Source organism: Sarcophilus harrisii, chromosome 3 (genome assembly GCF_902635505.1).
Source record: "Sarcophilus harrisii chromosome 3, mSarHar1.11, whole genome shotgun sequence".
In the NCBI taxonomy this organism is placed as follows: domain Eukaryota; kingdom Metazoa; phylum Chordata; class Mammalia; order Dasyuromorphia; family Dasyuridae; genus Sarcophilus; species Sarcophilus harrisii.
In genome coordinates this window covers 446,872,589-446,900,508 of record NC_045428.1, presented here as the reverse complement: position 1 = coordinate 446,900,508, position 27,920 = coordinate 446,872,589, and the positions used below count along the sequence as shown (strand labels likewise).

General features: G+C 37.1%; 1 protein-coding gene across 1 annotated transcript; it reads left to right on the top strand.

Annotated features, from left to right (window-relative positions):
* On the top strand, positions 1 to 23,949 carry LOC100914716 (potassium-transporting ATPase alpha chain 2-like). The gene is made up of 21 exons (XM_031960845.1): positions 1 to 56; positions 1,655 to 1,858; positions 2,409 to 2,522; positions 3,578 to 3,712; positions 4,077 to 4,194; positions 4,482 to 4,750; positions 5,600 to 5,798; positions 5,975 to 6,084; positions 10,888 to 11,022; positions 12,886 to 13,078; positions 13,713 to 13,888; positions 15,474 to 15,610; positions 17,102 to 17,252; positions 18,370 to 18,538; positions 18,650 to 18,804; positions 19,990 to 20,113; positions 21,160 to 21,305; positions 21,691 to 21,824; positions 22,747 to 22,848; positions 23,298 to 23,389; positions 23,520 to 23,949. The coding sequence occupies exons 2-21, from the start codon at positions 1,667 to 1,669 to the stop codon at positions 23,546 to 23,548; spliced, it is 2,880 nt and encodes a 959-aa protein (XP_031816705.1). The 5' UTR covers positions 1 to 56; positions 1,655 to 1,666; the 3' UTR covers positions 23,549 to 23,949.
* Positions 23,950 to 27,920: the final 3,971 nt, after the last annotated feature.

Sequence of the window (27,920 nt, the reverse complement as noted above, 5' to 3'; positions counted from 1 at the left end):
ACCACAGACTAAGCACTAAGGAATTAGAAGAGAAGTATGGAACGAACATCCTCCAAGTAAGTCACTGAAAGGGTGAAGGACCAATATTAGGGACTTGCTCTTCTTTCTGGGAGGGGGTGAGGAAAGTTGAGAAACACTGTTAGTGTCAATAACTAGCTCCTTGGAGGAAAGCTAGTGTCCCAAGTGTCTTTGTTTAGATGCTTGATGATCTGGTTCTCCTTCATGTCCCTTGATTAGGACACAGGTTTAGTCATCAATAACTTTGGAAGGGATCCCCTAAATGATGGAAAGGATGTAATGTTCCTGGTAAAGAAATAGACTTTATCTCAGTTATTTAGACAAAGATTATTCTTGTCTTTGTATTTAAGGGGGTTTGTGAGAGGAAGGTAGAATGTAAGTTCTCCCTGCTTGGTTGGAAGGAGTAGCACCATCGCTAAACATAGTATCATGGAACAGAAGGGTTGGAATCCTTTTCAGTGGCTTGAAGTAAGCACATTTTTTGCCTTATGTACCTTACGATCTGAGAGTAGTTATGCCATATATAATTAAAAGATGCAAACAACCAGGTCCATTTTGGTGGGCAAACAAGTCTCTTCCAAATTTTTCTACCACAGCAATAAAAAATGATACTGCTTTCTATTGTGAATCTCAATTAAGATATAATGTCTTGACATGAGGCAGGTTTCCTTATCTTTATCTTGAACTTGAACAAGTATTCCAACTAGCTAATGAGTTGGTTCCTCATTCAAAAAACACATTAAGCATGTATGTTACCTGTAGACAGAGACTTAAAAGTGAATAAAACGTAATTCTTCCCCTCGGTATTTATATATTAGCAAGGGAGAGGAGATGGTTACCATACATACAAAAATAATAATAGTAAAGACATGTAATAATAAAGACAAGGGAGGTATAATCAAAATTGCTTGAGTAGGTCATGATAAAAATAAATTTCCTAGAGTTCACATTAGGCTAAGGGGACAAGGTAATAGTTTTTCAGAGTATGTAAAATGTGAGGTTTTGAAGGATGGAGAGGATTTCAAATTTGGGTATGATCTAGGGTAGATATAGAAAAAAAAAGAACTTAGTAACATCAATTATTGAGAAGTTTTAGAACAAGTTTTTTTTTCCCTCAGAACTATTTTGATTTTAGCACTGGTTATTTTAGAAAAATCATAGATTTAGGCTTGGGAGGGGAAAACTTAAGGGCTTTCTAACTCAACCTGCTAATTTTATTTAAAAAAAAGATTAAGGACCAAGAAAACTATAATTTGTTGAAGATCCCAAGATGATATCAGAGGCAATATGAGAATCCAGGTTCTCTTACTCCAGGACTTCACCCATCTTGCTTTGATTCCTTCTCGGTAAATCCTCACTCTTCTGCCAAGAAAAGATATTTTCTCCTCTTTCTATAGACATGCAGAATAGCTCTTTGGGAAAATCTAAATTAATCTTTTACTTGGTCTGAAAAAAAACCTTAAAGATAAAAATTGTAGAATACTTAGAAGCTTCACAAAATTAAGATTTTCATTCCAAGTAGAAGGATCCTTCCAAGCCCCAGCTAAAAGCAAAACACGAACCCCCACCCTTTAGAGTTCTGCATCCACAAGACTAAGAGTTAAAACATCAATTTTTCTTGGCTTTCTTTTTTCAGGGTCTCACTAACATGAGAGCTGCAGAAATCTTGGCTCGGGATGGCCCCAATGTTCTTAGCCCACCCAAAGAAACTCCAGAAATCATCAAATTCCTCAAACAAATGATTGGTGGATTCTCCAGCCTCTTGTGGGCAGGAGCTGTCCTGTGTTTCATTGCATACCTGATAGAGTTTTCAAAGGATAAGTCTGCTTCCTTGGACAATGTAAGTGCCTAAAAAGCTTCTTGAAAGGGTTTTGTGATTGGTATTTGTCATAGAAAAGATACCAGAGGCTAAAGGTTCTCATAGCCAGAGTCTTGGATTGACAGGGAAATGGAATTCAATTTTGATTTTGCCAAGGAATCACTCTTGAGTGGGAGTCCAGTTGCTAGACTTTTCTAGGCTATGGTTTCTACTTGTATAAGATAGGAGGTAGGGATGGAGCTGTAATGATGGCTGCTATTTCTGTGCCACAGAGATGAAACAGGAAAGCATCATGAGTTGCTAAGGAACAGAAGTTCCATATCCTTGAACTCTAATCTCATCCTCTCAAGTCCAGCTTTCTCTTTTCTTAGTTTAGTGAGTGAAGCATTTAGGGAAACTTTTAGGAGATTCAAAGGACCTGACAAACAAAATGTATGAAATGATTCCCCATTGACCTGTATGAGAAAACTTTGGGCATCTAAATTGTGTTATGATAGATTTTCACCCTGAGGCACTTGGTTTATTGTGAGTACAGATTTTCTGACATAGTTCCCTTTTCCTATTTTTGAAGCTCTATTTAGGTGGTGTGCTCATTGTGGTAGTCATCCTCACTGGGATGTTTGCTTATTACCAAGAGGCAAAAAGTACCAATATCATTGCCAGCTTCACTAAAATGATTCCTCGGGTAAGTAGCTCAAAACTGTTTTGTCTTATGTCATGGTAAACACTTAATTGCTACTTTTTTTTCCCCAGAGGCAATTGGGGTTAAGTGACTTGCCTAGGGTCATACAGCTAGGAGGTGTTAAAGTGTCTGAGACTAGATTTGAACTCAAGTCCTCCTGACTTCAGGGCTGGTGCTCTACCCACTATACCACCTAGCTGCCCCTTTAATTGCTACTTTTAAATCTTCACATAGTTCTGCCTGCTTTGTTCTTCATTCACTCATTAAGTGCCACCTAAGAAGTTCAAACAGTAACTTTTAATGAACTATTTACTAGGACAGAGAGAGACCATATCCATGTAGAAGAATGAGTCTATACTCATTCTGCCCCTTTTCTCTCCCCAGCTCTTTGCCTGCATATATTGATGTTGTCACCAGGAGGCTAGCAAAATGGCTTAATCTTCATATTGCATAGAATGGTCTTCCAATGACAGGTTTCCTGTATTATGTTTGAAACTGATACAGTTTCCTCCACAGTGCCCAAAGATACTGCCAATCTTAAGTGGGGGAGAGGAAAGGGAATATGTTCCCTTTGCATAAAGGAAGGAAGAATATAGCTCATCACTGCTACAGTTATGACTTGAATCACACAAAGACAACATGGCATCAGAGATAGGGCACTGGACTTGGGGTCTAGAAGATTTGGCTACCTCAGATTCTTCCTAACTACATGATCTTAAGGGGGTCCCTTAACTTCCTCAGGCCTCTGTTCTCAACTGTAGAATGAGGGTATTGGACTTGTTGCACTCTATCTAAGATACTGGATTTTGACTTATTGTTACTGTTAATTTAGATTTAGATTATTCTTCCCAGTATCTATAACTAGCATCAATTCCTATAGTTCCCTCTCCCCCCCCCCCCCCGCCATCTCTGTCAAATCTACAAACTATACCAAATCTTCTCTTAATGTTTTCTGGTCCCCCTCTACATTATAGAGACCTTCAAGGCCCAAGAGAAATACTTTTTACTCTACTTGCTTTATTAGGGCTTGAAGTTTCTTTTTCATTTTCATTTCCCAGAACGCTCTTGTCATCAGAAATGGAGAAAAGTATGAGATCCCTGCAGAGCATCTGGTTTTAGGAGATATTGTAGAGATTAAAGGTGGAGACCAGATTCCTGCTGATATCAGAATCCTGACCTCACAAGGATGTAAGGTAAGCATTAATGTAGTATTCCCTCTAAGGATTATTGAATTTGGTCCTACTCTCCGTAATCTATTTACCCATCCAATACTACTATATTAAACCAAAGGGGTAAGACAGCCAAAGTGCCCAATGCTAGACATTTCTCAAATCTCTCATGAAATTACTTTGTAGTAGTCAATATAAATTTTATGCTTACTATAAATGTACATGTTCTTTCTTTTACTCTCCACTTCCCTACACACACACTTAGTAGAATGGAGTATTCTTCAGGGTGGTGCTTTTATTTTTTTAGAACCCCAATACTTTAGACTGTGTCTTCCATATAGTAGATAATTAATAAATTTCTATTAAGTTTAATTTTATTCTTTCACAGGTAGATAATTCATCTCTTACTGGAGAATCAGAGCCTCAGTTTCGCTCTTGTGAGGTTACTCATGAGAATCCCTTGGAGTCAAAGAACATTGGCTTTTATTCTACAACCTGCCTGGAAGGTAGGTCTGGTGGAATACATGGAACAAACATTCCATAAAAAATTAAGCTTTCTCTACTCTTGGACTGCTGTCCACTACTTCATATAAGATTTTTTCTCCCTAAGGAAAAATAAAAAGAATTGTACCCAAAATGCCAACACTTGATCTAATATTTTGTAATTATTCAGATCAGGACAATGCCCATCTGGTAGTCATATCAGGTCAGAGAATGAATACAAAGTCTCAAGCAGTCTGTACCCCTGGTAGGCAAATCCTCCTGGAATGTCATCTATATACTTTCTTTCCAGGAACAGCGACTGGAATGGTCATCAATACAGGTGACCGTACCGTCATTGGAAGAATTGCCTCACTGGCTTCATCTGTTGGGCATGAGAAGACACCAATTGCCATTGAAATTGAGCATTTTGTTCATATTGTAGCAGGGGTAGCTGTTTCTATTGGTATTGTATTCTTCATCATTGCCATATGCATGAAATACCGGGTCCTAGATGCTGTCATCTTCCTCATTGGCATCATTTTGGCCAATGTACCAGAGGGTCTGGTGGCCGCTGTCACTGTAAGTCCATGATGTTATACCTGCTCTCTGATTTGATCCTTATATTCCTAACAGAATAACAAGCCTCAACATGAGTTGGCATATTAACAAGTTATTTCAGTATTTCAAAGTAGAATACTTTCCCCACTGGCAGGCAAAACTTAAATGTCTTAAATATATGTTGGTTGTTAGAGGAGTATACGGTATTGTTTTAGATAGGTTCAACATTAGCACCAAAGATCATTAACACACAAATTTCCCTTTAAAGGAGCTTTCTAAAATAACCTTTTGTATATGTTTATCTGCTCTAGTTTTACCTTGAAGCAAAATGAAAGCAGTCTCTGTGATGATCTCTTATCTTTACCTGACCTAGATACTGAGGTGTAGAAGATGTTGAACTTGTGTGTCTTTAATAACCTACACAATAGCTCCTTGAAGATCTAAAGGATGAGATGAGTGTGTTAGGAGTTTCATTTGGGCACAAGTCTTTGCAGACAGCTCTTTCCAATTTTTCTAGAAAGAGACATGGTTGCGTAAGGTGAAAAGATCAAATGGTGATTTTCATCCATATGGTACAGTCATAATGAGCTTTCCTTTGCAATTAAGTCATTGTGGATCACTTTATTCAAAAGAGGAAAAAACCACAATTAAGTTTTTGTTTTTTAAAAAAGAAAACCTTCTTGGCATTAAACCAATATAAATATGCTGATTTTCTATATAAAAACTATGACCGTTTATTTACCCTCCTTCATCTAGTCACAAATATTGAGCATGGTTTTTTATAAAAGATAAGTCAAAGTGAGATCTCTACAAAAATGATTAAGCAAAAGCTCTTTTCACTGGGGATTATATTTCTTCTTCCATTTTTAGGTGAGTCTGTCATTGACAGCAAAACGGATGGCCAAGAAGAACTGTCTGGTGAAAAACCTGGAAGCAGTAGAAACTCTGGGTTCTACCTCCATTATCTGCTCTGACAAAACTGGGACCCTAACACAAAACAGAATGACTGTGGCTCACCTATGGTTTGACAACGAGATTTATCAGGCTGATACAAGTGAAAATCAAAAAGGTGAAGTTTGGGAAGTAATATCAAGGATGTGGGGCTGAGCATGGGAAGTTAATGCCAACCCTGATGGACTGAGCAGGCTGTTTCTCAGATTTATTTGGACCCCATGGATGTACAAAGTCTCTCTTTTCTACCACAATAGACTTCTGTATGTCATCATTCTTTGTCTCGCTTTCCAGACCAGATCTTTGACCAAAGTTCTGCAACCTGGACTTCCTTATCCAAGATTGTAATGCTGTGCAACCGAGCTGAGTTCAAATCAGGACAGGAAAGTGTCCCCATAATGAAGGTAGGGATTATGCTTTCCTAGGTATGACATCAAAGCCAATCTTCAGGTAATCTTGCTGTCTTTCTTCCCTTTCTACTATAGATAAAAGCAAGTTTCAATTCCCAACATGTTATCTAGCCAACTGACAAAAAAATACCTTGGTTTCATTCCACTTTGCTTTGTGGAAAAACTGGAGATCAGAAAATACTGATTTCAGGTAGTGTAAGTAGGTTGAACAAGAGTCATTGTAGTTCCTGCTGAATCCAATATCAAATTGAAGGAAATTTTATGACCTTGTTCTCTAGTATTGAAACAATATATGTCTTATTTGTTTTTCAAAAGTGCAACTCATTCAAACATTTTTTCAGCATTTATTAAGCACTTACTATATGCTAAGCACTAGGGCAATCAGACATACAGAGTGCCTGGCCTTTCAAAACTCATGTTCAACTGGGAGAAAACTACATGCACAAAGATAAATATGAAAAGTAATTAAATGAGAAACACTAGCAAATTGGGGATAAGGAAACATTTCTAGTTATGAGTCATTCTTGGGATGAAAATTGTAAGGATCAAAAAGTAACAAAAAGTAGGAGTTAAAAGTAATTAGGTAAGAAACACTAGCAAATTGAGGATAGGGAAACATCTCTTGTTATGGTTTGCTCTTGGGACAAAAATTGTAAGGAGCAAAGAGTAACAAAAGGCAAGAGTTGAGGAGAAAGTGAGTCTCAGGCATGAGAGACAGATGACCTGTTGCAAAGAACATGGGAAAGAGAATGATGTTTAAAGGGAGCCACAAAAAGTCCGTTTTCGCTATAGTATTATTTAACTAGCCAGAAACAATAGATAGGTTAGAAAATAGGATTATGAAGGGCTAATTATGAAGGTTTATATTTGGTCCTAGAATGCAGCAGGAGGGAAAGAATCTTGAGCAGGGGCACAAGTAAATATGCCTTTATAACAGATTTCCTTCTTTGCTTTCTATTCACCTCTTAAACTTTTCTTAAACTCTTTCTGCTTATCTCTGAACTACTGTATGCCATTATCCAAACTCCATCCAACATTCTGTACCACCTTCTTCATTCCAACCTCCTACTCAAAGCTTTATCCTAACTCCATCGTTTACAAGGTATCCTCTGGAATGCCTGTTCTATAGGTAACAAACTTACCTTACACCTTAATTTTATTCCCCTCACATTCCTTCCATCTACTAACTCTTACTGCAATCTACCTTTCCCTAGATAACACACTCCCTGGTCACCTTTTCCAGAACTCTCAGCACCTACTCTCATTTTCAGGTTGAGGTCAGGGAGCTGGAATATTTCTAGCTCCTTATTACCACTTTCAAGTTCTCTCCCTTCCTTCCCAGTAATCTCTTTTCCTTTGAGATTGAGGCTTTTCATATCTATCACCAATCAAAATTCTGATAGCTGTTTTCTTTAGATGCTCAGGTTACTTCCCTTAATTCCTTAAGGCGTTTGATACCTTTCCCCTTAAACCCTCCCAACCTCCTTACCTTGTCTATTACTATAGTGGGCAACACTACCCTCCTCCCAGTCCCTCAGACTCCCAACTCAGGAGTTATTCTGGCTGCTCACTATCTCTCACCTACCATATCTAATCTGTTGCCAAAGTAGATCACCTTTACCTTTGCAACACTTCTCAGATGTGCCCCTCCTTTTCTTTTGACACTGTAACTGCTGTAGTGTACCTACATAACCCATCACCTTACTACTGGATTATTGCAAAATAGCCTGCTGGTAGGTCTGTCTAGTCCATCATACCTACATTCAGCAATTAAAGTGATTTTCCTAAAACACAGGTCTGATTCCCACATCCCTATTCAACAAACTCCAGTGGCTCCCTATTGCCTTTAGGAGCCAATATACTTTGTTTGGCATTTAAACCCTTCTTAGTTTTGCCTTCTCCTACTTTTCCAGTCATCTTATACCTTACCCCATAATCCCAATATAGGAGTGTCATTTTGGTTCTTTTTTGAGCATGAAGGACAATCACATCTTATTCCCCAACACATATTCTGATTCATTTGATGTGGTTCAAGCACCAAAGTGATGTGGGTAATGTAGGCACCTGATGTTGGTAGGTATTAAAGATCAGGATTCGGTCATTTGAAGAATTCACAATGTCCATTCTCTTTGGCAAAAGTAGAATTATTTAGGGAAATAGGTTACAGACAAAATGAAGGGATACAATAAACACTGGAAATGGTAAAGATAAAATAGAGTGGGAGAGCATATGAAAGGCAAGTTCCTGAGTAGAACTCACAATTACGCAGCAGAAAAGGAGCACCCCAAGTTGGGGCATGCCTTTAGTTGGCAAACTAAATCCTGAAAAGGACTTGGTACTCTAAAAGTTAGTTAGCTGTGAGAAACAGAAGTGGGTTGGGAAGCATAGTGGAATTAGGAGAGATATCACATGGCATGGGGGAAGGGGAAAGAGGCAGATTGTCATAGCAGCCTTACCCAAAGGAAGGCAGCAGACATGGGATGGCCCAGAAGTAGATTTATAGGGAAATTTTAACCTCAGGGACATGACTGGGATTTCTGACAGAACATAACAAGGTGAGGCTACTTGAGATCTTTACAGAGGGTGGATCTCTGAGATTTTTATGTAACTTGGATTTCAGATTGGATCTCCTCCCCATAGGATGGAACCATGAAGGTAAACTAATCTCTATCAGTGTCTTCCTGCTGGCTTCAGGAATTAATTTTTATCAATTCCTATGCTTCCTTCCTAGCAAGGAAGTCTTCATATGGTGACACTGGCACCCTATATACTTTGTGAAAAAGGCACTCTATTTCTCAGTTCTGGATCTTCTGTCTGACTCTTCCTCATGCTTGGAATCCTCTTCTTCCTCTGCTGAGAAACTGACCTCCCCATCAAGTCCCAGCTAAAATTCTCCCTTAATTCTGGTTCTTTGCTTTTTAAAATTATTACTTACTTAATCCTGTATATAGCTTGTTCTGTGTATATTTGCATGTTGTTTCCCTATGATAAAAAGCTCCTTGAGGGTAAGGCCTGTCCCTTGCCCCTTTTTGTATCCCTAGCACTTAGCATAATGCCTAGCACATAATAGGTGCTTAATAAATATTGAACTTATTGAACTGGATTTGTTAAACTGAGTCTTAAGCAGCTTTAATAAGAGGAATATTTGAAATATTTGAGACCCTTAATTGAATGGAATGCCCTAGGTAATTCTGAAGTTGGAGAGCAGGTGCAACTCTGCATTAGTATTATGGAGTTGCCTTCACCAATAAAGGTGCCAATTGATCAGATCAATTGTAGGGCCATTCTTCTCATCTAAGATAAATGTGTGAATACTTATGACTTTCAATGTATTTCATTCTCTTTATCTTATATATTTATATATTTATCCATGTTATTATCACTGTTAAAACTGTCTTGGTTTCTCCTCTTCCTTTCCTCACTCTGTTTTCTGTTGTACAACTCTTTTCTGTATGTCCCTATTTTACCAAAGCTTATTACCTGGGCCTTTGTGTCTTTTTCACCCTCACTTCTTTTTAATCTATTCCCTAAGCTATCAACTCTATGCTGATGCTCTCCAGATCCTGATATCCCATCCTATTTTAGGTCCAGGCTTATCTCTATCATTCAAACAAATGATTACCAGTCATTGCCATTTGACCAAGCATTGGAATCTATCTTGAAAACATTTCCAAACCAAACTCAATTTCTTTCATTTTCTCAGAGTTTTCAGAACCTTAGGGATCACTTACTTCAATCAGTTTATATAATGAGAGTGGAAATTGAGCTCAGAAAGGTTAAAACTCAACCAAAGATATCGAACTAGTCACTGGCAAGAGACAAGAAAAACTCCAGGTTGCTGATGCCTAATTTTAGTTCTCCAATTTTTGTAAAACACTTGGCTACTTATTATTTTTATGCTATTTTGTTCTCTCCAAGTCAGTGTCCTCTTCCAGTTTTCCTGTCTATCAATGCCACCTTTTGCCTATTGCCTAAACATAAAGATTGGAGTTTTCTTTGAATCTTTCCTTGATTTCCCATATCCACAGGGTGACCATAAATATCTTTTCTCTTCCTTTTAAAATGTCACTCATTTATAACTTCAGTTCTGCCCTGATTACATTTTTCCTAGACTCCTAAAACAGTCACTGAATTGAACTTCTAGATCTTAGTTTCATACTGAGATAATTCTTCCTACATCCCACTGTTAGGCTTCTATTTCTTAATTTTTTTCATCTGCCTCTTCTGTTTACTCTTCAATTATTCATTAGTCTTTTTACATTATTAATGTTCTGCCTGGTTTTTAAGCTCTTCTTTAACATAACTCCATTTTGTCCTATCCAAATTTGTTTCTCCACTGTTTGCAGCTTAAGTCAGGACTGTTTCATTACTAATTGATTGACAATATGCCATGTTTTTTTTCTTCATGATTCATTTATGGTTTTTGCCTTTTAAAAAAATCTTTATCCTTTTATCCATTCTGGTGTTTCTAAGCCTAGCTCAAATGATTCATGATAGGAAACCTCTCTACCCCAACTTCTCTGGGCCTTAATGATCTCGTCTTTCTTTAAACTTACTTATTGTCTAGACAATGAAGTTTCAAAGTTTAACCTTATTATCTTGTCTTATTCATTTATCTTCTGTCTTCAATTAGATTATAAGCTCCTTGAGGGAAACATCTTTCCCCCTCTCTCCTCACTATTTAAATTTAGCACATGGCAGGTATTCAAAAATAGAGGTTAATTTTAAATGACATGGAAGAGCCACCCTGTGATTACAGTTTGATTTGTTTGATTTGTTTTTGTGAAAAATCTCCAGAAAATAGTGATGGGAGATGCCTCAGAAGCTGCCCTCCTGAAGTTCTCAGAAGTTGTGATGGGTGATGTGATAGAAAGAAGAAAAAAAAACAGAAAAGTGGTTGAAATCCCTTTTAACTCTGTCAACAAATTCCAGGTGGGTTTTATATTATTTCTTAGCCTGAGCCTGGTGGTATTCTTACCTGCAGTTATTGAATGTCTCCACAGACTTAAAGCCTTGGCCACTTTGGGCTGTTTTCCCAGAAGCACAGTAGGTGAAGGAGAATATCTAGAAAAGCTAGGACATAGATCCCCTTGAAAAAATTCATTCATTTCTACTGTCTTAGTTTCTGGTACAGAGGGATTTAAGCGTCTCTAGGTTTTTATTGCTTAGTTACTATCAGAGGCACTAAGGGAGTTGAAAACCAAAGATATAACAGGTGATGTCTTCACTTGTTTGTGAATTGGATTTAAAAAAGGCACAGTTGCACACTCATCAGCCTCACACTCTCTTCTTGAGTGAAATGCAGTAATAGGACAAAAGACTAAATGATTGGCAATGGTGAGTTCACTCTCAGAGGGACTGCCTCATTCCAAAAATCAGAAAAGTAGTCAAGCTTCCATCAAATTAGGTGTAAACAAATAAATGCCATAAATGCCCTTTCTGATAGTATGTGGGCAAACCATGAAGGTTCTACATTCTATTCTATGCATTTGAGGTTCTGGGATCCCATGCAGTCTTTTTGCCAAGAATCTCAGGAAATCAGCCTTGCAGCAGTTAGTATACACATTTAATTTAAAAGGAAACTTAAGTTGCAAGCTAAAATGTGAAATAAATAAATGCAATAATCTTGAATGTAAGGTTTTTTCTGCAGGTTTAACTATCTATCCTTGTACTTAGCACAAAGTATTACACAATTGGTACTTAATAAATGTTTGTTGAATGGAGAAACTAACATAATTGCATAGGGACTTCTCTAACATTAGATTTTAAAATTAAATACAAATAAAAGCACATCACTTCAGGAATGTCCAAAATCTGATTCCTATCCCCTTCATGGGTAGAAGAATGAATTGGTATGGGAATGAAAATCATTCATCAGAGTCTAAAATATTAGGAACTTTTAGTATGAGAGAAAAGCCTATTTAGTGTTAGAAATTTCACTAATGCCCGTCTTGTTCAAGCTGCAGCAAAGTGGAATTGTGCCATAAAATAAAATTTCCTTTCCCCAGCCTTCCCCTCACACAAATATAAATGTCCTCTTTGACCTCCTAAAATATAATTAAATGAGGTTTGATGGTTAACATGGTAGCACAGGTTTTCTATCAGAATATACCCATATAAGAATCTCTTCATTGAGAGTGATTTGAAAAGAAAGAGACTCGGGCAAATGTAACTATGCTGAAAACTAATACAATTTAAGTCTCTGGGTTCCTGAAATTTTTTTTAACTTCAGGTTAAATACATAATCCTGCCCTAGTATGAAATTCAGGAAAATTTGTGCCACCGCTTAAAAAGACCTCTCTTTTTCTTTAGAGAGAAGCACTGCTTCAGTTTGGGTCTCTATTTCTCATGAAACCTCAGGCTGCAGCTTTATAGGGGCCAAGTGAGTCTAGTGGGAGACACTAGAGATCACTGTGGGTCTGAATAGCTTGTCATTATAGCCTGTGAGAAGTAATCTTGGATTCAAATCTTACCTCTGCCATTCACTATATATGTGGCCCAAGTGAAGCAAGTCATTTAATCTCACTGGGCTTTCATCTATAAAATAAGGAGCTGGACCACATGGCCTCTAAGGTCCCTTCCATATCTAGCTCCTTGATCCTATCAGTGGAGAAGACTAGAATGTACACTAAAGGCATTGATAGCCTCCTCTTTTCACAGTAAGGAGGGTTAATGTATAAAGAGCTTGAGGTGGTTTTCCTTCTCCAGGTATTGACTACATCTCTTGAGGTCTCTTAGAAGTGACAGCAAAAGTGACATGCCCCATTTAACATTCATTTAATTACTTCCTCCCAGCTCTCCATTCATGAGACAGATGACCCCAATGACAAACGCTTCCTCTTGGTGATGAAAGGAGCCCCTGAGAGGATCCTGGAGAAATGCAGCACCATCATGATCAATGGCCAGGAGCAACCTCTTGATGAAAGCTCAGTAAAGGCCTTCCAAGATGCATACATGGAACTAGGGGGATTAGGGGAGAGAGTGCTGGGTAAGTTGCCCTGGGAAGGTGACAGAGAAAGGGCCACTAGCCACTACCACATGAAGTTTTTAAGTTGAAAAAATGAACAAGTTTATCAAAAAGAGTAGATGGTGATACTAAGGAAAAGAAATAAATTGGTGGACTATATGTTTCTAAAGGACACTAGAATTTGTGTTTGGGAAAGAAGCATTTTTGGTGCTTAAACATACTAAAAATGCTTCAAGAATTCCTGATTTCATTAATGATTCCTCATTCTCTAGTGCAGAAACTATCAGTAAGATTGTGAATTTCTGAATGAATGTTCAATACTTTTTTTAATGGTATAAAACTGATTTTTATTAGTGGGGCATTCCCAGCATAGAAACTTCCTTTTTTTCTTGACTGGCAAAATTCTATTATGTTATTTTTTTTAAACAACAGATTTCTTTAACCTAACTAGGATGGCTTTTAGGAGCTTTCAAGTGCAGGTTTTAGTTTCCTTATGTGTAAGACTGAAGAGGTTAGATTAATTGATGACTTATGTCTCTTTCAGCTTAAAAAATTTGTGATTCCATGGTATAATTTTTTAATGTCTCATTTCTTATCTTCTTCCTGTTCTTATTGATTCCTTCCCCTACATATTCCCTATGCCTGTCTATTCCAGGTTTCTGCCATCTTTACCTGCCAGAAGATGAGTTTCCAGACAACTATTCCTTTGATGTAGAGTCCATGAACTTTCCCACTTCTGACCTCTGCTTTGTGGGATTGATATCATTGATTGATCCCCCTCGATCCACTGTCCCTGATGCAGTCATCAAATGCCGCAGTGCTGGTATCAAGGTAGAGTTCTTTTTTCCTACCTCTACATGCTTCACAGATGAGAGAGATTTTTCCAGGAAGTTTCATTTGACAATAAATCTTCTCTACAAATTCCATTTATTTCATTTTCCTTTTTATATGAGAGGCATCATAGAAGAAGGGATAAGAGCTTGTCTCAAAGCCAGGAAGACCTGAGTTCCAGTCTCTCAGACATGACAGACTCAAGTCTTCCTCTGACACATGCTGGCTACCCTGGACACTGATAACCTCCCAGGGCTATGAACAATTTTCTGAGATTTTAAGTTGCTTAAAAGGTGCCAATCTGCAATGGTAGTAGAGGGCATTTTCTCATCAATAAAATTCTGGTCCAGCCTCAACACTTATTTCTTGTTACACACAATGTTAAGAGTTATGATTTTTATTTTATTCCCAAGAAAATTTTTAGCATTCTTTTTTACATTACAGTTTTTTAAATTTCCAAAGCATATGCATAGAAAATTTTCAACGTTCACTTGCAAAACCTTGTTCCAAAATTTTTCCCTCCCTTCTCTCCCCACCTTCCCATAAACAGCAAGTAATCCAGTATAGGTTAAACATGTGTATTTCTTCAATACATATTTCCACAATTATCACTCTGTGCAAGAAAAATCAAATCAAAAAGAAAAAATAAGAAAGAAAACAAAATGAAAGCAAACAACAACAAAAAAGTGAAAATACTATGCTGTGATCCACATTCCATCTTCACAGTCCTCTCCCTGGGTGCAAATGGCTCTCTCCATCACAGACCATTAGAACTGGTTTGAATTACCTCATTGTCAAAGAGAACCACACCCATCAGAACTGATCATCAAATAATCTTGTTTAGCATTCATTTTTACAAGATTTTGACTTTAAAAGTTATCTCCCCACCCCCACTTCCAAAGATGGGAGACATTTTGATGTAGTTTATACATGTGCTATCATATAAAACATAATTTCATATTATTTACAACTGTGAAAGAAGAAACAAAAGTGAACCCTCCCAAGAAAGGAATTTACTGGCTAGATTTCTTTCTTAAAAACCAGGCCTTAAAGCAAAAGCAATCTTATTCTCCATGACCACCAGTAGGTCCTAAGCCAACTCCATTTGATCTTTGGGTCCTAATTGACTCAGATTGCATGTAAATAGCAGTCATTCCTGCTTTGGCCAGAAATCCTGAGTGTCTTTCCCTCCCAGGCTCATTTATTCATTCATTTATTTATTTAGATTTTTCTGAAATAGATGAAGAGGAAATTCTTTGCTTCAATTTGCTACCTGGCCTTACCACTGAATGGGTGCAACCTCAGTCAAACTGAGACCTGTTGAAGACCTTAGCTTAGGACAAGTTCTCCCATTTCATCCGGAGCTAACTTTATTCGTCTTGATCTGTTTTTTGCCACTGGACTCAAATGGCTCTGGAGGGGAAAGTGAGGCAGTTGACCTCGCACAGCCCCCCTCATGCAAATGCAATTCACTTGTAGGTCATGGCATCCCCTCCCTGATAGCATGATTCTCTTGAGAACGAAGGGCAAACAACAACAGCTAGACCTGCTTCTTATTGGTTTTATCTTTTCCCCCTAATTTTAGGTTATCATGGTGACAGGTGATCATCCAATCACTGCCAAAGCTATTGCCAGAAGTGTGGGGATCATTTCAGCTAATAGCGAGACTGTGGAAGACATAGCTAAACGTCTTAAAATTCCCGTAGAAAAAGTTAACAAAAGGTAAGAACAGTGATAATGTAACTTTTTTTATGCTAGAGATATTTTATTTTCCCAGTTACATATAAACAGTTTTTTACATTTCTTTAAACTTTGAGTTCCAGATTCCCCCTCCTCCACACTCCCACCCACCAACTGAGAAGGCACATGTGAAATTATGTAAAACATAATTTTTTATGTCAAGTTGCATTAAAAAGTCAAGTTGCAAATAATAATAATAACAATAATAGCTCCCTCTCCCCCCAAAAAAAATCTCTCAAGAAAAAGAAAGTTTAAAAAAATATATGCTTCAATCTGATTGTATCTAATCAGTTCTTTCTCAGGTTATGGGTAACATTTTTCATCATAAGTCCTTCAAAGTAGTCTTGAATCATTATTGCTGACAATGGCAAAATTATTCACAGATGAACATCCCCCAACATTGCTATTACTTTACACAGTACATTTCACTTTGTGTGAATTCACAGAGGACTTTCCAGGTTTTTCTGAGAGCATCCTGCTTATAATTTCTTATAGGATGATAACATTCCATCATAATCACATTCCCCAATTTATTTATTCTTCAATTCATGGGCATTCCCTAAATTTCTTATTCTTTGCTTTGAGAAAAGAGATGCTACAAATATTTTTGTACATATAGGTCCTTTTCTTTTTTAAAAAAAATTCTTTTTGGATAATTCATACCTGGTAGTGGTTTTGTTAGTCAAAAGATATGCAAGATTTTATAGACCTTTGTACAGAGTTCATATCTTTTGATCATTTATCAATTGGGGAGTGTTTCTTTTTTTTAATTGACTCAATTCCCTATATATTTGAGAAATGCGACCTTTATCAGAGAAACTTCAAAATTCTCTTCATAATTGGTATTTGTAACTGTATCTCCCCCTTCCATTTATTCTCTCCTTTCACTCTGTCCCTCCTCAAAAGTGCTTTGCTTCTGAACACTCCCTCCCTCAATATATCTTCTCTTCAATCATCTTTCCCCACTTCTTGTATTCTTTTACTCCTACTTTCCTGCAGTATAAAATAGATTTCTATGTCCATATTAAGTGTGTATTATTTCCTCTTTAAGCCAATTTTGATAAGAGTAAACTTCATTAACTCCCCCACTTTTCCATTATTAAAACTTTTTCTTGTCTCTTTTATAACAGATAATTTATGACATTCCACTTCTACCTTTCCATTTCTCCCAATATACTCCTCTTTCCCCCCTTTAATTTTATTTTTTTCTAACAGACATAAAAATAAGAAAGTTCTTATGAGTTACATGTATCATTGTCTCATGTAGGAGTGTAAATATACAAACCTTATTAAATCCTTTATGATTCCCCTTTCCTGATTACTTCCTTATGTTTCTCCCGAGTTCTGGATTTTAAAATCAAAATTTCTATTCAGCTATGGTGTTGTTACCTATAGGGCTCTCTTGATCAAGGAGAATCCCTCAGTATTAAAACTATCCTTTTAGCTTACTGGGTTTTGCTCTGGCCCTTCTAGGGAAGCCAAAGCAGCTGTGGTAAGTGGAATGGAGCTGAAGGAGATGAGCCCAGAGCAACTAGATGAGCTCCTGGCCAATCATACTGAAATTGTCTTTGCAAGGACATCTCCCCAGCAGAAACTGGTCATTGTGGAGGGCTGTCAGAGACAGGTGAGTGCTTGGGGAGGTAGAGTTCAGTACTATGCCTGGTGCTTAATAAATATTTACTGATTGACAGGTACCAAGTGAGTCAAGATTAGATACCTTCAGATTACTATTGAACCTGAGGGACAGCTTTATCATAAGAGAAAGCTCTTTCACAAAACACTGTGGCTGTTCCTTCACTAGGCTCAGGAAAAGAAATAGCTAGTTCTTTCCAAAAAATTCAATTCAATTCTATAAGCATTCATTAACCATTTATTATGTTCTAGGCACTGTACCAAGTTTTGGAAGTACAAGGACAAAATAACTCTTTCGTGAACTTAAATTGTGCTTATATTTAAATTTTTTCAACTAACATTACCATTTTTCTCTTTCCCATATCCTCATATTAAGAGAGAAAAGAGTCAAAAGAGAAAAACATAACATCTATAAATATGTATCATCAAAAAAGCCAGATTCCCTCACTAGCTATGTCCAAAAATGTCTCATTCTGGCCTTTGATTCCGTTACCTCTATCAGGAGGCTGGGTAGCATGCTTCATCATCAGTCCATTGGAATAATGGTTGATCATTGTGTAAATGACATTTTCCAATGTTGCTTGTCTTTACAAATTTATTGTTATATAAATCATTCATATTCTGCTTTCTTCACTCTGCATCAGTTTATAAAAATCTTTCAAGGGTTATCTGAAATGATACCTTTCTTTATTTCTTACAGCACAATAGTATATACCATTACTTTCATAACCCATAGCTTTGGCTTGAATCTGTGGCAATTTGAAGAAGATAGTAACCCATATAATTGTCCTTCTCTAAATATGATTTCTCTGTTAAGTAAATCCTACCTGTGGAGATAAATAAAATGTGATCTTGTAGGCAATATTTTATTAGTAGACCTGTTCCCTGCCATTTTATCATTCATCTTTGTTAGTTTAAAAAAATGTTCCTTGGAGACTTATTACTCTTGCTTTTTATTCCACAAGATGATATAACCCTTTACCTCAAAAATGGTCATGTTTTCCTAACTTCCAGAGCAGATAGAAGCTATTGTTTTATCAATACCCCAAACTTGGCTACTCCTTGAAGTTTCAAGATTTAAAGTTTTGAATCTCAATGTGTTCTTTTAGAATGCTATTGTTGCAGTGACAGGGGATGGTGTTAATGATTCCCCAGCCCTTAAGAAGGCCGATATTGGAATTGCCATGGGTTGTGCAGGCTCTGATGCAGCAAAAATTGCAGCAGACATGGTATTATTAGACGACAATTTTTCTTCTATAGTGACGGGTATAGAGGAAGGTAAGTAAGGTCTCTTACATACAAAGAACATCTTAGACATACCCTTACAAATGGTTGATTTAACCTGTTGGTTTGAGAGTTATTTGTCTGACAAAAACATTCTTTTCATAGGTCGCCTAATTTTTGACAATCTGAAGAAAATTATTGCATTCACCCTGACCAAAAACATTGCAGAGCTTATCCCTTTCCTGATCTTCATTATTGCAGGGGTCCCCCTGCCCATCGGTACCATAGCCATCTTGTTCATCGACTTGGGCACTGACATTGTAAGTAAATTTCAGAGGAACTAAGGAATCGAGTACATATAGCATCAAGTGCCATAAACTTTTGGGACTGTTTTTTCTTTTTCCTTTGGATTTTTCCTTCCCTTGAAAATATTCAACTTGTTAAGAGATTAATAATCAACACTCTTCTGAATTGAGTCTTCCAAACCATTCCATTTACTTTACCATCTAAAAATGTGTACAGTGCCTGTTTCTCACGTTCATTATCCCTAAAATAGGGATAATGATCAAGAATCATCATTGAAGCTACCACCAAAACAGTTTGCCCAATGTTTAGGGATCCAGACATGTTTAAGAGATCCAAGAAACATAGTAGCTATAGCCCCCTAATTAATCCAGGGCTCTATACTCAATAAAGAATAATTATAGTGTTTTCCAAGACTTCTTAAACATCCTAAATTTAAAAGACTATCTTTACATCTGGCAGTTTCACTAAATCATCCCCACTTCAAGGAAGAGGCCACTTGCCCCCTGAGACAAGTAACTGGAGTAAATTAATAGAAAATGGGAAAGATGGCATTATTTACATTTTCAGGAATCTTCATATCTAGTGACAAAAAGCTGAGCATAGGTCATTGTAATTTCCCTAATTTTCTTTGCATCTAAGATGAACCAAATTAATTGATAAAATCAAAGCTCTAGAGCTAAAAGATAAGAGAGCATCCAGTTCAATCTCTTTATTTTATAGATAAGGAAATGGCGGCCCAGTGATCTGTACATGATCATACCAAGTAGCTAATAAGTAGAGGTAGTATTTGCTCTCTAAATCCACAACTGATAATTCTTAAATAAAGAATAACCAATACTACTGAGGAAACATTATTCATGTGTCTTTGGAAAGCATGAATAAAGTCATGTGGATAATAGAAATTAAAGAGGGAAAGGAAGGGAAGGGAAATAGTGCTTGCCAGTCCCTTGCCAAACTTTCCTCTTTGTTCTCTACAGTTAGTAGTGTACTGGATTGTTCATATTTTGGCAGGATTAGAGAAAAGTTTCTTTAAAAAAAAAATAGCAAATGGTTCTTATTGCTTGAAGATTTATTGCTTCCAGAAAGTTGGAGTTCACTTGTTCTCTCTCTATTCTATTTGCTATCTATTAAATGACTGTGTTCTAGATACAGGGCAGTAGTAACTGACTGTTTTTCACCATCTTCTTTCCCCTCCATAGATTCCTTCCATTGCCTTAGCCTATGAGAAAGCTGAAAGTGATATCATGAACCGAAAGCCGCGACACAAGAAGAAGGACAGATTGGTGAATCATCAGTTGGCTTTGTACTCCTACTTGCAAATTGGTATGCTAATTCATACTTGTCACTTTAGTACCAAAGGTCCTTCCTTAAGCATTCAGAAACTATCTCTCTTTTTTCTATTAAAGCTTTTTATTTTCAAAACATATACATGGATAATTTTTCTTTTTTCTTTTCTTTTCTTTTTTTCTTTTTTTTTTTTTTTTTGTAACTTTTTATTGACAGAATCCATGCCAGGGTAATTTTTTTTTACAACATTATCCCTTGCACTCACTTCAGTTCCGATTTTTCCCTCCCACCCTCCACCCCCTCCCCTAGATGGCAAGCAGTCCTATATATGTTGAATATGTCCTAGTATATCCTAGATACAATATATGTGCACAGGGAGAATTGGATTCAGAAGGTAAAAATAAGCCAGGAAGAAAAACAAAAATGCAAACAGTTTACATTCATTTCCCAGTGTTTTTTCTTTGGGTGTAGCTGCTTCTGTCCATCATTGACCAATTGAAACTGAATTAGGTCTCTTTGTCAAAGAAAGGCGTGGATAATTTTTCAACATTGACCCTTGCAAACCTTGTTTTCCAATCCCCCCCCCATTGTCCCCCACCTCCTCCCCTAGATGGCAAGTAATCGAATATGTATTAAACATGGTAAAAAAGCTATGTTAAATCCAATATATGCATACATATTTATTTTATTTCTTAAAGCTTTTTATTTTCAAAACATATGCATGGATAATTTTTCAACATGGACCCTTGCATAGTCTTGTGTTTCAGATTTTCCCTTCCTTCCCCCCACCCTTTCCCTTAGATGACAAGCAATTCAATATATGTTATATATGTTAAAAATATGTTAAATCCAATATATGTAAACATTTATACAATTCTCTTGTTGCACAAAAAAAATCAGATAAGAAAGGAAAGAAAATGAGTAAGAAAATAAAATGCAAGCAAACAACAATAAAAGAATGAAAATGCTCAGGTCCCACAGTCTTTTTTTTTTTTTTTTTTTTTTTTTTTTTTTAGTGGGTGGAGGAGAATTGGAAATAGAATGCCCAGAACTCATGTTCCTACATTTCTTTTGTCTTACAGGAATCTTGCAATCTGTGGGAGGCTTCTTTGCCTACTTTACTGTCTATACAGTGCAGGGATTCAAACCTGACCTGCTCCTTTACTTACGGCCCTTATGGGAAAATGATAGTCTTAACGACCTTGAAGATAGCTATGGACAAGAATGGGTAAGGGAGGTCAAAGTTTTAATCCTATTTATTCTCCACTCTATTGCCCATTTGACCTTGATGCTGAAATGACATGCTCTAGATTGTTCTAGTGATACTACCTTATTAGAATCGATGAGTGCATGAAAAAATGAACAAGCTTTTGTGCAGTGGTGACTATGCACTAGATGGTGTACAGAGTTCGTGGAATACAAATACAATGAATAAAAAATAATTTATTATATATATACTAGAGTCTGCCTCTGCCCTCAATAATCTTACATCCTAATAGTGGAAGAGAATACTTTAAGAAACTGATTTGTTGAGCAGCTTTCAGGGAAGAAAAGGGTACAATCATTTGGAAATAAAAAGATTGAAACCTATCCCCGTTTCTTATCATTTGCAGACAAAATATCAGCGACAATACTTGGAATGGACTGGATACACTGCTTACTTTGTTGCAGTCATGGTCCAGCAAATTGCAGATGTAATCATCAGAAAAACACGGATAAACTCAGTTTTCCAGCAAGGTCTCTTCAGGTATCAACTATACTTCTCAAGGTCTTCTTATCATGTAAAGAGGGCAGAGTTCTGATAGCTCATCAAAGAGACTAATGTTAGGATGCCTACCATGGGAAAAGATTGTTTAACAGGGTTCTGGATCATATTAGCCTGAAGGGCTTCAGTCAGTCAGTAAACATGTATCAAGTGCCCTACATGTGCTGGCACCATACTAAGTAAGGTAAGGGCCACAAAGAAAGACAAAACTATATTCTGCTCTCAAAGGAGACCACAGGCAAACAATTGTATACAAACAAAATAAATGCAGAATAAACTGGGGTTAAATGACAAAAAGAACGTGCTAGCAGTAAGGGGAATTGGGAAAGGCTTCCTACAGCAGGTGGGATTTCAGCTGGAACTTGCTTGAGGTACATCCAGTGAAAATGTCCAGAGGTGGGAGATAAGGCATTTTGTATGATACTCAGCAGCAAGGAGATCAGTGTCAATGAATCAGAAAGTAATATTTGGTGGTGTGTAAGGTGTAAGAGTACTGAAAAAATATGGGGTAGGGGATACTGCTATGTACATAGACACATTCATAAAAAACACACAAAATATTTATTTTATCCTGGATATAATGGGTAGCCACTGGAATTTATTGTGGAGGATGGCGAAGTGAAAAGACAGTCTAGGGATGAAATAATGTTACTACCAGAGTAGTAACAGCATCAGAGAAGAAAAGGAAGTCTATAGATGTTATAAGGATGAAGTCAATAGGCCTTGAGAGCCAATTAGATCAGGAAGTGGAGTATAAGAGAGTGATGGGTCCCCAGTGACTTGCAGGTCGGGAGCTTGAGGAATTAAGAATTTGTGGCATTTCTCTACAATAATAGGGAAGCTAGGAAGAGCTGAGGAATAATCAAATGGATTCAAAATCTATTCATGTTTATATTTCATATAGAAACAAATACATCTGGGTTGGGATTGCATCTCAAATTATCATAGCAGTAATCCTCTCCAGTGGATTTGGAAGCATTCCAGTCCTGAATTTCACTACACTTCGGTAAGTTACCTGCCCTACTATGGGAAGGAAAAATTTTGGCCTCCTTTTGAGGAAAATCTTAAGTTAGGGGACCAGGCTGGGCTAGGATGATGATGTCTGGATGAGAAATAAGGTAATATGGAATCAGATATCCCCATATGGAAATATGATCACACGTGGTCAAGGAATGGAGACAAATGGCAACAGATCCAAATCCATAGTTTCTTTAGAAAGATTTGAAGGAAAAAGCATGCTTTATGTCCTCATCTTTGAGTATTCCCAGCTTTGCCTTTTAAAGAAAAGAGCTTTTTCCAGTTTAGAAAAAGTTCACTCTGCTTTGTATCCACCCGAATTTGTTGCAATTGTCAAGAAGGCAGTGAAGTTAGTAGTCCCACCACCATTTACCTGAGAAGCTGGTTCTTGTCTTCTGATATACTTTGACTCTTGTTTTGACTCCATTTTATTTCCAGGATTCAGTATTGGTTTGTGGCGGTACCATATGCCATTGTCATCTGGCTATATGATGAGTTCCGAAAACTACTAGTCAGGCACTATCCAGGAAGTAAGTAACCTCAAAGATTCTGGATCTGGGTTCAGATTTGGGAGACTCTACTGAGATTTATTAAGCATTTGCTTTTTACATTTCTCACAGGCTCCATATTTCATACTGATTTTCTTTCCCCCCCTTACAGGTTGGTGGGATAAGACCATGTACTACTGAAATTGTTATTGGTTCCCAAGATATTCAGTGTTCTCCAGACATCTCTGCTAGAAAGTCTCCTGTGCAATGTGGATATCACCAAAATCCACACTTTTGAAAAAATTTGTATGAAAGATTTTCAGTTAATCTACTGTAAAAATGAGATTTGGCTTTTTTGTATAGTCTATTTTTCTTCTTCACCTTGCCATCTGCCCCTCTTATTTGTTTAAATGTATAAATTTTAAAGGAAGTAGAAAAAAAAAAAGAAGAATTCATACATAAGTTTCCATAACATTTAATACAATTGTAAAATGAATACTCGCACTGTGTATGAGACTTGAGTTTTTTTGAAAACAAACTGGGCATGATCATGTATATCACAAATCTTAGTGGACTAGTCTAGAGAGTCTACATTTTAAAGTAAAAAGTATTTTGTAAAATAAGAGTGTGACTGTGTTGTTCTTGAGCTCCCTGAGAAGGTGCTCTACTTCAACTAAGAAGGGATTTGAAAGCTACTAATGAAATTTCTTTCTGAGCTGAGAATAATGAAAGGAATAAGATATCAGTAAGCCATTTGGATAACTCATTATTTTAGTCTCTCCCTTCTCCCAATTGCTTCTTATATGGTATATAGTGTGAGTCACTATTATTAGAACCATTTTTGTAGTCTTGGATTAATTCCTCAGGGACATGGGGTCAGGGACTTTGCCAGAAATGGCATAGTATAGATCAATCCCAAGACATGTCTAGATAGAGGATAACACAGATATATTTAGACTGTATGCCAATATAAACACTAGACCAACAAATTGACTTAATTGAATTAAAAAAAAAGGATAATATTAAAAAGGAGAATTGACAGCTATAAAAGTGATCTGATCTCGCAAATGCCAGTTGCTGGAATTGTGTAGAACCCCAAAACATAAACAATTAAAAATACCATAAGTACAAATCTTACTGTTATTTTTGTATTACTTACTGAATTATAAAGTAGGAATTGCCAGTACAGTTAAAAATATAGAGTAGAAGTTATATATGGCTTGTACAACTTTAATTTCTACACAAGGTCTTATATGTATTAAGTGAGATTGAATGTCAAAAGAGGATGTCACAAACTTACATTGATTGGGTCCAATGACAAATCTGGAGTTTGATCTCAGTTGGGAATAAAAAGTAAAATCCTCTAAAATTCCCTTTAAAAAAAAAGAGATATAGGGTTTAGAGCAAATAAGGAGGCTTCCAGAGAACTAATTTGAAGTTAAAAAAAAAATTACAAAAGGGCAAATAGAGGAGTTAGTCATTTGGTCAAGTGGTTTAACTGAGACTGTATCAATTTAACACATATTAGAGGCCCTCACCATAGGTATGGCAAATGTTTTACTTCTTGGTCCTTAGGCTCCATGATAAATCTTTAATATGTATTGAGACAAGTCTAGAGTGATCTTAAAAGAAATAGAACATCTTTCTCATCAGGAATTCTGATTCTTTTCAGAGACATTCTATCCCCTTTATTTTGTTAATATCCTGGGGAATGGACCCTATTTCAGATCTGGTCAGCTGTTTTTCACAGTATCCAGAAAAGAATTTTTTGGAAGAAATGTCCTTCTCCAACTCATTTTATAGATGAGGAAATTAACTGAAGCAAAAGAAGGTTAAATGACTTGCCTAGGGCACACAACTACTATCTGAGGTTCATAAAAAATAAATGGGATGTTATCAGACAACCCTTGGAATCATAACAATCTTTTTTCAAGACCACCAAGACTGGCTTTATGACACAGTGCAAGCTACTTGTTTTCTTATGTAATGCCAGAGAAACTGAGGTAAGATAGAGATTAGAGAGTTTTTAATATTTTATTTATTGGAGAGCTTAATTGATTAACCAGATCGGACTCCCATCCCAAAATATCCAGTAGCAAATGTGAGTTTCCCATGAAATATATACATGTGGCTCTAAGCCACTGGGGTAAACTAAGGTAAGGGAGTGGAGTCCAAGCACTGAGAGTAAGAACAGACCATCAATCTGGTTCTGACAGGGTTGGGGGTGAGGACCATAAATTCTTACAAATTGGAAGTTAAGGAGGTATCTAACTAGAGCCAGAAAGTCTGGAGAGATAGAGATAGAGCATGCCAGTTAGGGATCTGAGATAGGACATCTAGAGTTTTACAACTCTTTTGGAATGTCAGAGTGGCCAGCTACAGCCCTAATTATTTCAGTCCTAATGGTCAGGAATGGGGGTGGCAACCAGGGGGATTGACACAAAACAATTCAAGGAACTGAGGCAGTATAATTCAGGAAAACTGAAGCAGGACAATAAAAGGGAACTGTGGCACAACACTTATGCCTACCCACCCTTTTAAGCTCCCATTCCCTGGTAATTTTCTAATATAGATTCTACAACAGCTGCCAGTCTGAGGGATTTTCCTCACCTAAAGTTCTTTAATGAAACAAGATTTAGACTTCTACCCTTAACATAGCCCTTACCCCTCTGATACATTTCTTTTTTCTTTTTTTTCCGGAGGCAATTGGGGTTAAGTGACTTGCCCAAGGCCACACAGCCAGGAAATATGTCAGGTCAGATTTGAACTCAGGTCTTTTTTTGAGTTCAGGACTAGAAGCTAGCACCACCTAACTTCCCTTAGTACATTTCTTCAATTCTAAAAGCATACAACTGAGAATCCAAAAGTCTGGGGCTTTATAGAAACTAAAAACAGTTAATATGAAGAAAAACTAGGGGTCATGGTAGATTACAAGTTAAAGGTACATTAATTCTGAAAAAAAAAAAAAAAAAAAAACATTTAAGGTGACCCTATCTTAATTTAAAGGCACAAAGAGTCCAGAATACAAGAGATTATATTCCTGCTATTTTTTGCCTTGGTCAAACTATACACAGAGGTATTTTTTTTTCTCTGAGGCAATTGGGGTTAAGTGACTAGATCAGGGTCACACAGCCAGGATGTGTTAAGTGTCTGAAGCCAAATTCGAATTCAGGTTCTCCTGACTAGATGCAGAGTCAGATTTGACCTTAATATTATAGAATTCAGAAAAACTGAAGCAAGTAGAAAATGGTTTAATTGTAAAGTGGAGAGTTTAATGAGCTAGCTGGCTGTATGGGAATATGTTTCAAAGTACACAGTCTGAGAAACTGAGGCACAGAGCTTATATAGCAAGACCTAACTAATTACAGAAGCTGAACAAGCAATTAGCCTAACATTTTGCAGTTGCTGTTATCTTTAGGGAAACACGTCAAAGGTGAGAGCAAACAGACAAGGGAAGAACCATAACTCCAGGCCTGTCAGGCCAGGAGACTAAGGAGATAAGGTTCTCCTGGTTTGATAGGGACTGTGATTCTAGGGAAGGACAAGCTTGTGAACATATGGAAAATTAACTGGAGCTTTGACAGGACAGGAGGCAAAATAGAAAAGCATAACTTGATGTCTTGTCAAGAACAGGAGACAGGGAGGAGGGGGCAATGACTCAAGTCCTAGGACAACCTTGGACAAGAATGGAGTCAGACAAGCGGACACCTGATCACTGTTTTACTTTGTGTCAGAATGCTACGTGAAGGGGGGGTCAAAGCCTTAAAGTTTAGAGTTTTTTCCTTAAACTCAGGCCTAATTTCAAGAAGTGGGATGGGGAAACTTATGGCCTATTATCCAGGGTCTAAAATTACAAGGAAAAATATGTTCTGACAACTAGATACATCCAAAAGTAACATGGGATACTTCAAGATGTAAGTTCCTACTCAGCCAAGGCTTCCTTGACCACCTGTTGGGAATATTGTAAAGATTTCTTTATTGTTGAACTTCAATTACCTTCAATTCTTAGATTCTATAATTCTGTGGAATTCTAATAGCATTAGCTAGTAAAGGCTCTGTGTGGTTCAGAAATGGTGAGGGGTCACCATTTAATTTAAAAAAAAAAAAAAAAAAGCTGGAGAGATGGCTAGAAGCAAAGCAAAGTTTATTATACATTCTCGAGAGAAGGCCTCCCACCCATGGAGCAGACAATCAAAGGGAGGAAGCACCTTCCCGGCCAGGGTCAACACTTTTAATCCCTAACGCAAATACCCGCTCCCACCACTGACCCTCATCCTCATTGGTTGAGGATCTTACATTCTAAACGCGGGACCAATAAGTACATAGTTGCCCATATTTGACTGAAACAGGGAGAAAATGATGACATGGGAGGATAGCAGGAAGGGGACTTAGGTATGCCCTTGCCTCAATCTTCAAAGTCCTTCAGGCCTAATCAAACTCTGAAGTAGATGAAGCCTTACTCGATTTTCATAAATGTTTTGAAAGATTTCACCTCATCTTGTTCAGCTCCTTTAAATCTGAGCCAGGCCAAAAATAGGCTTTGGGCTTTGGGCTTGGACCCAAAAAATATATT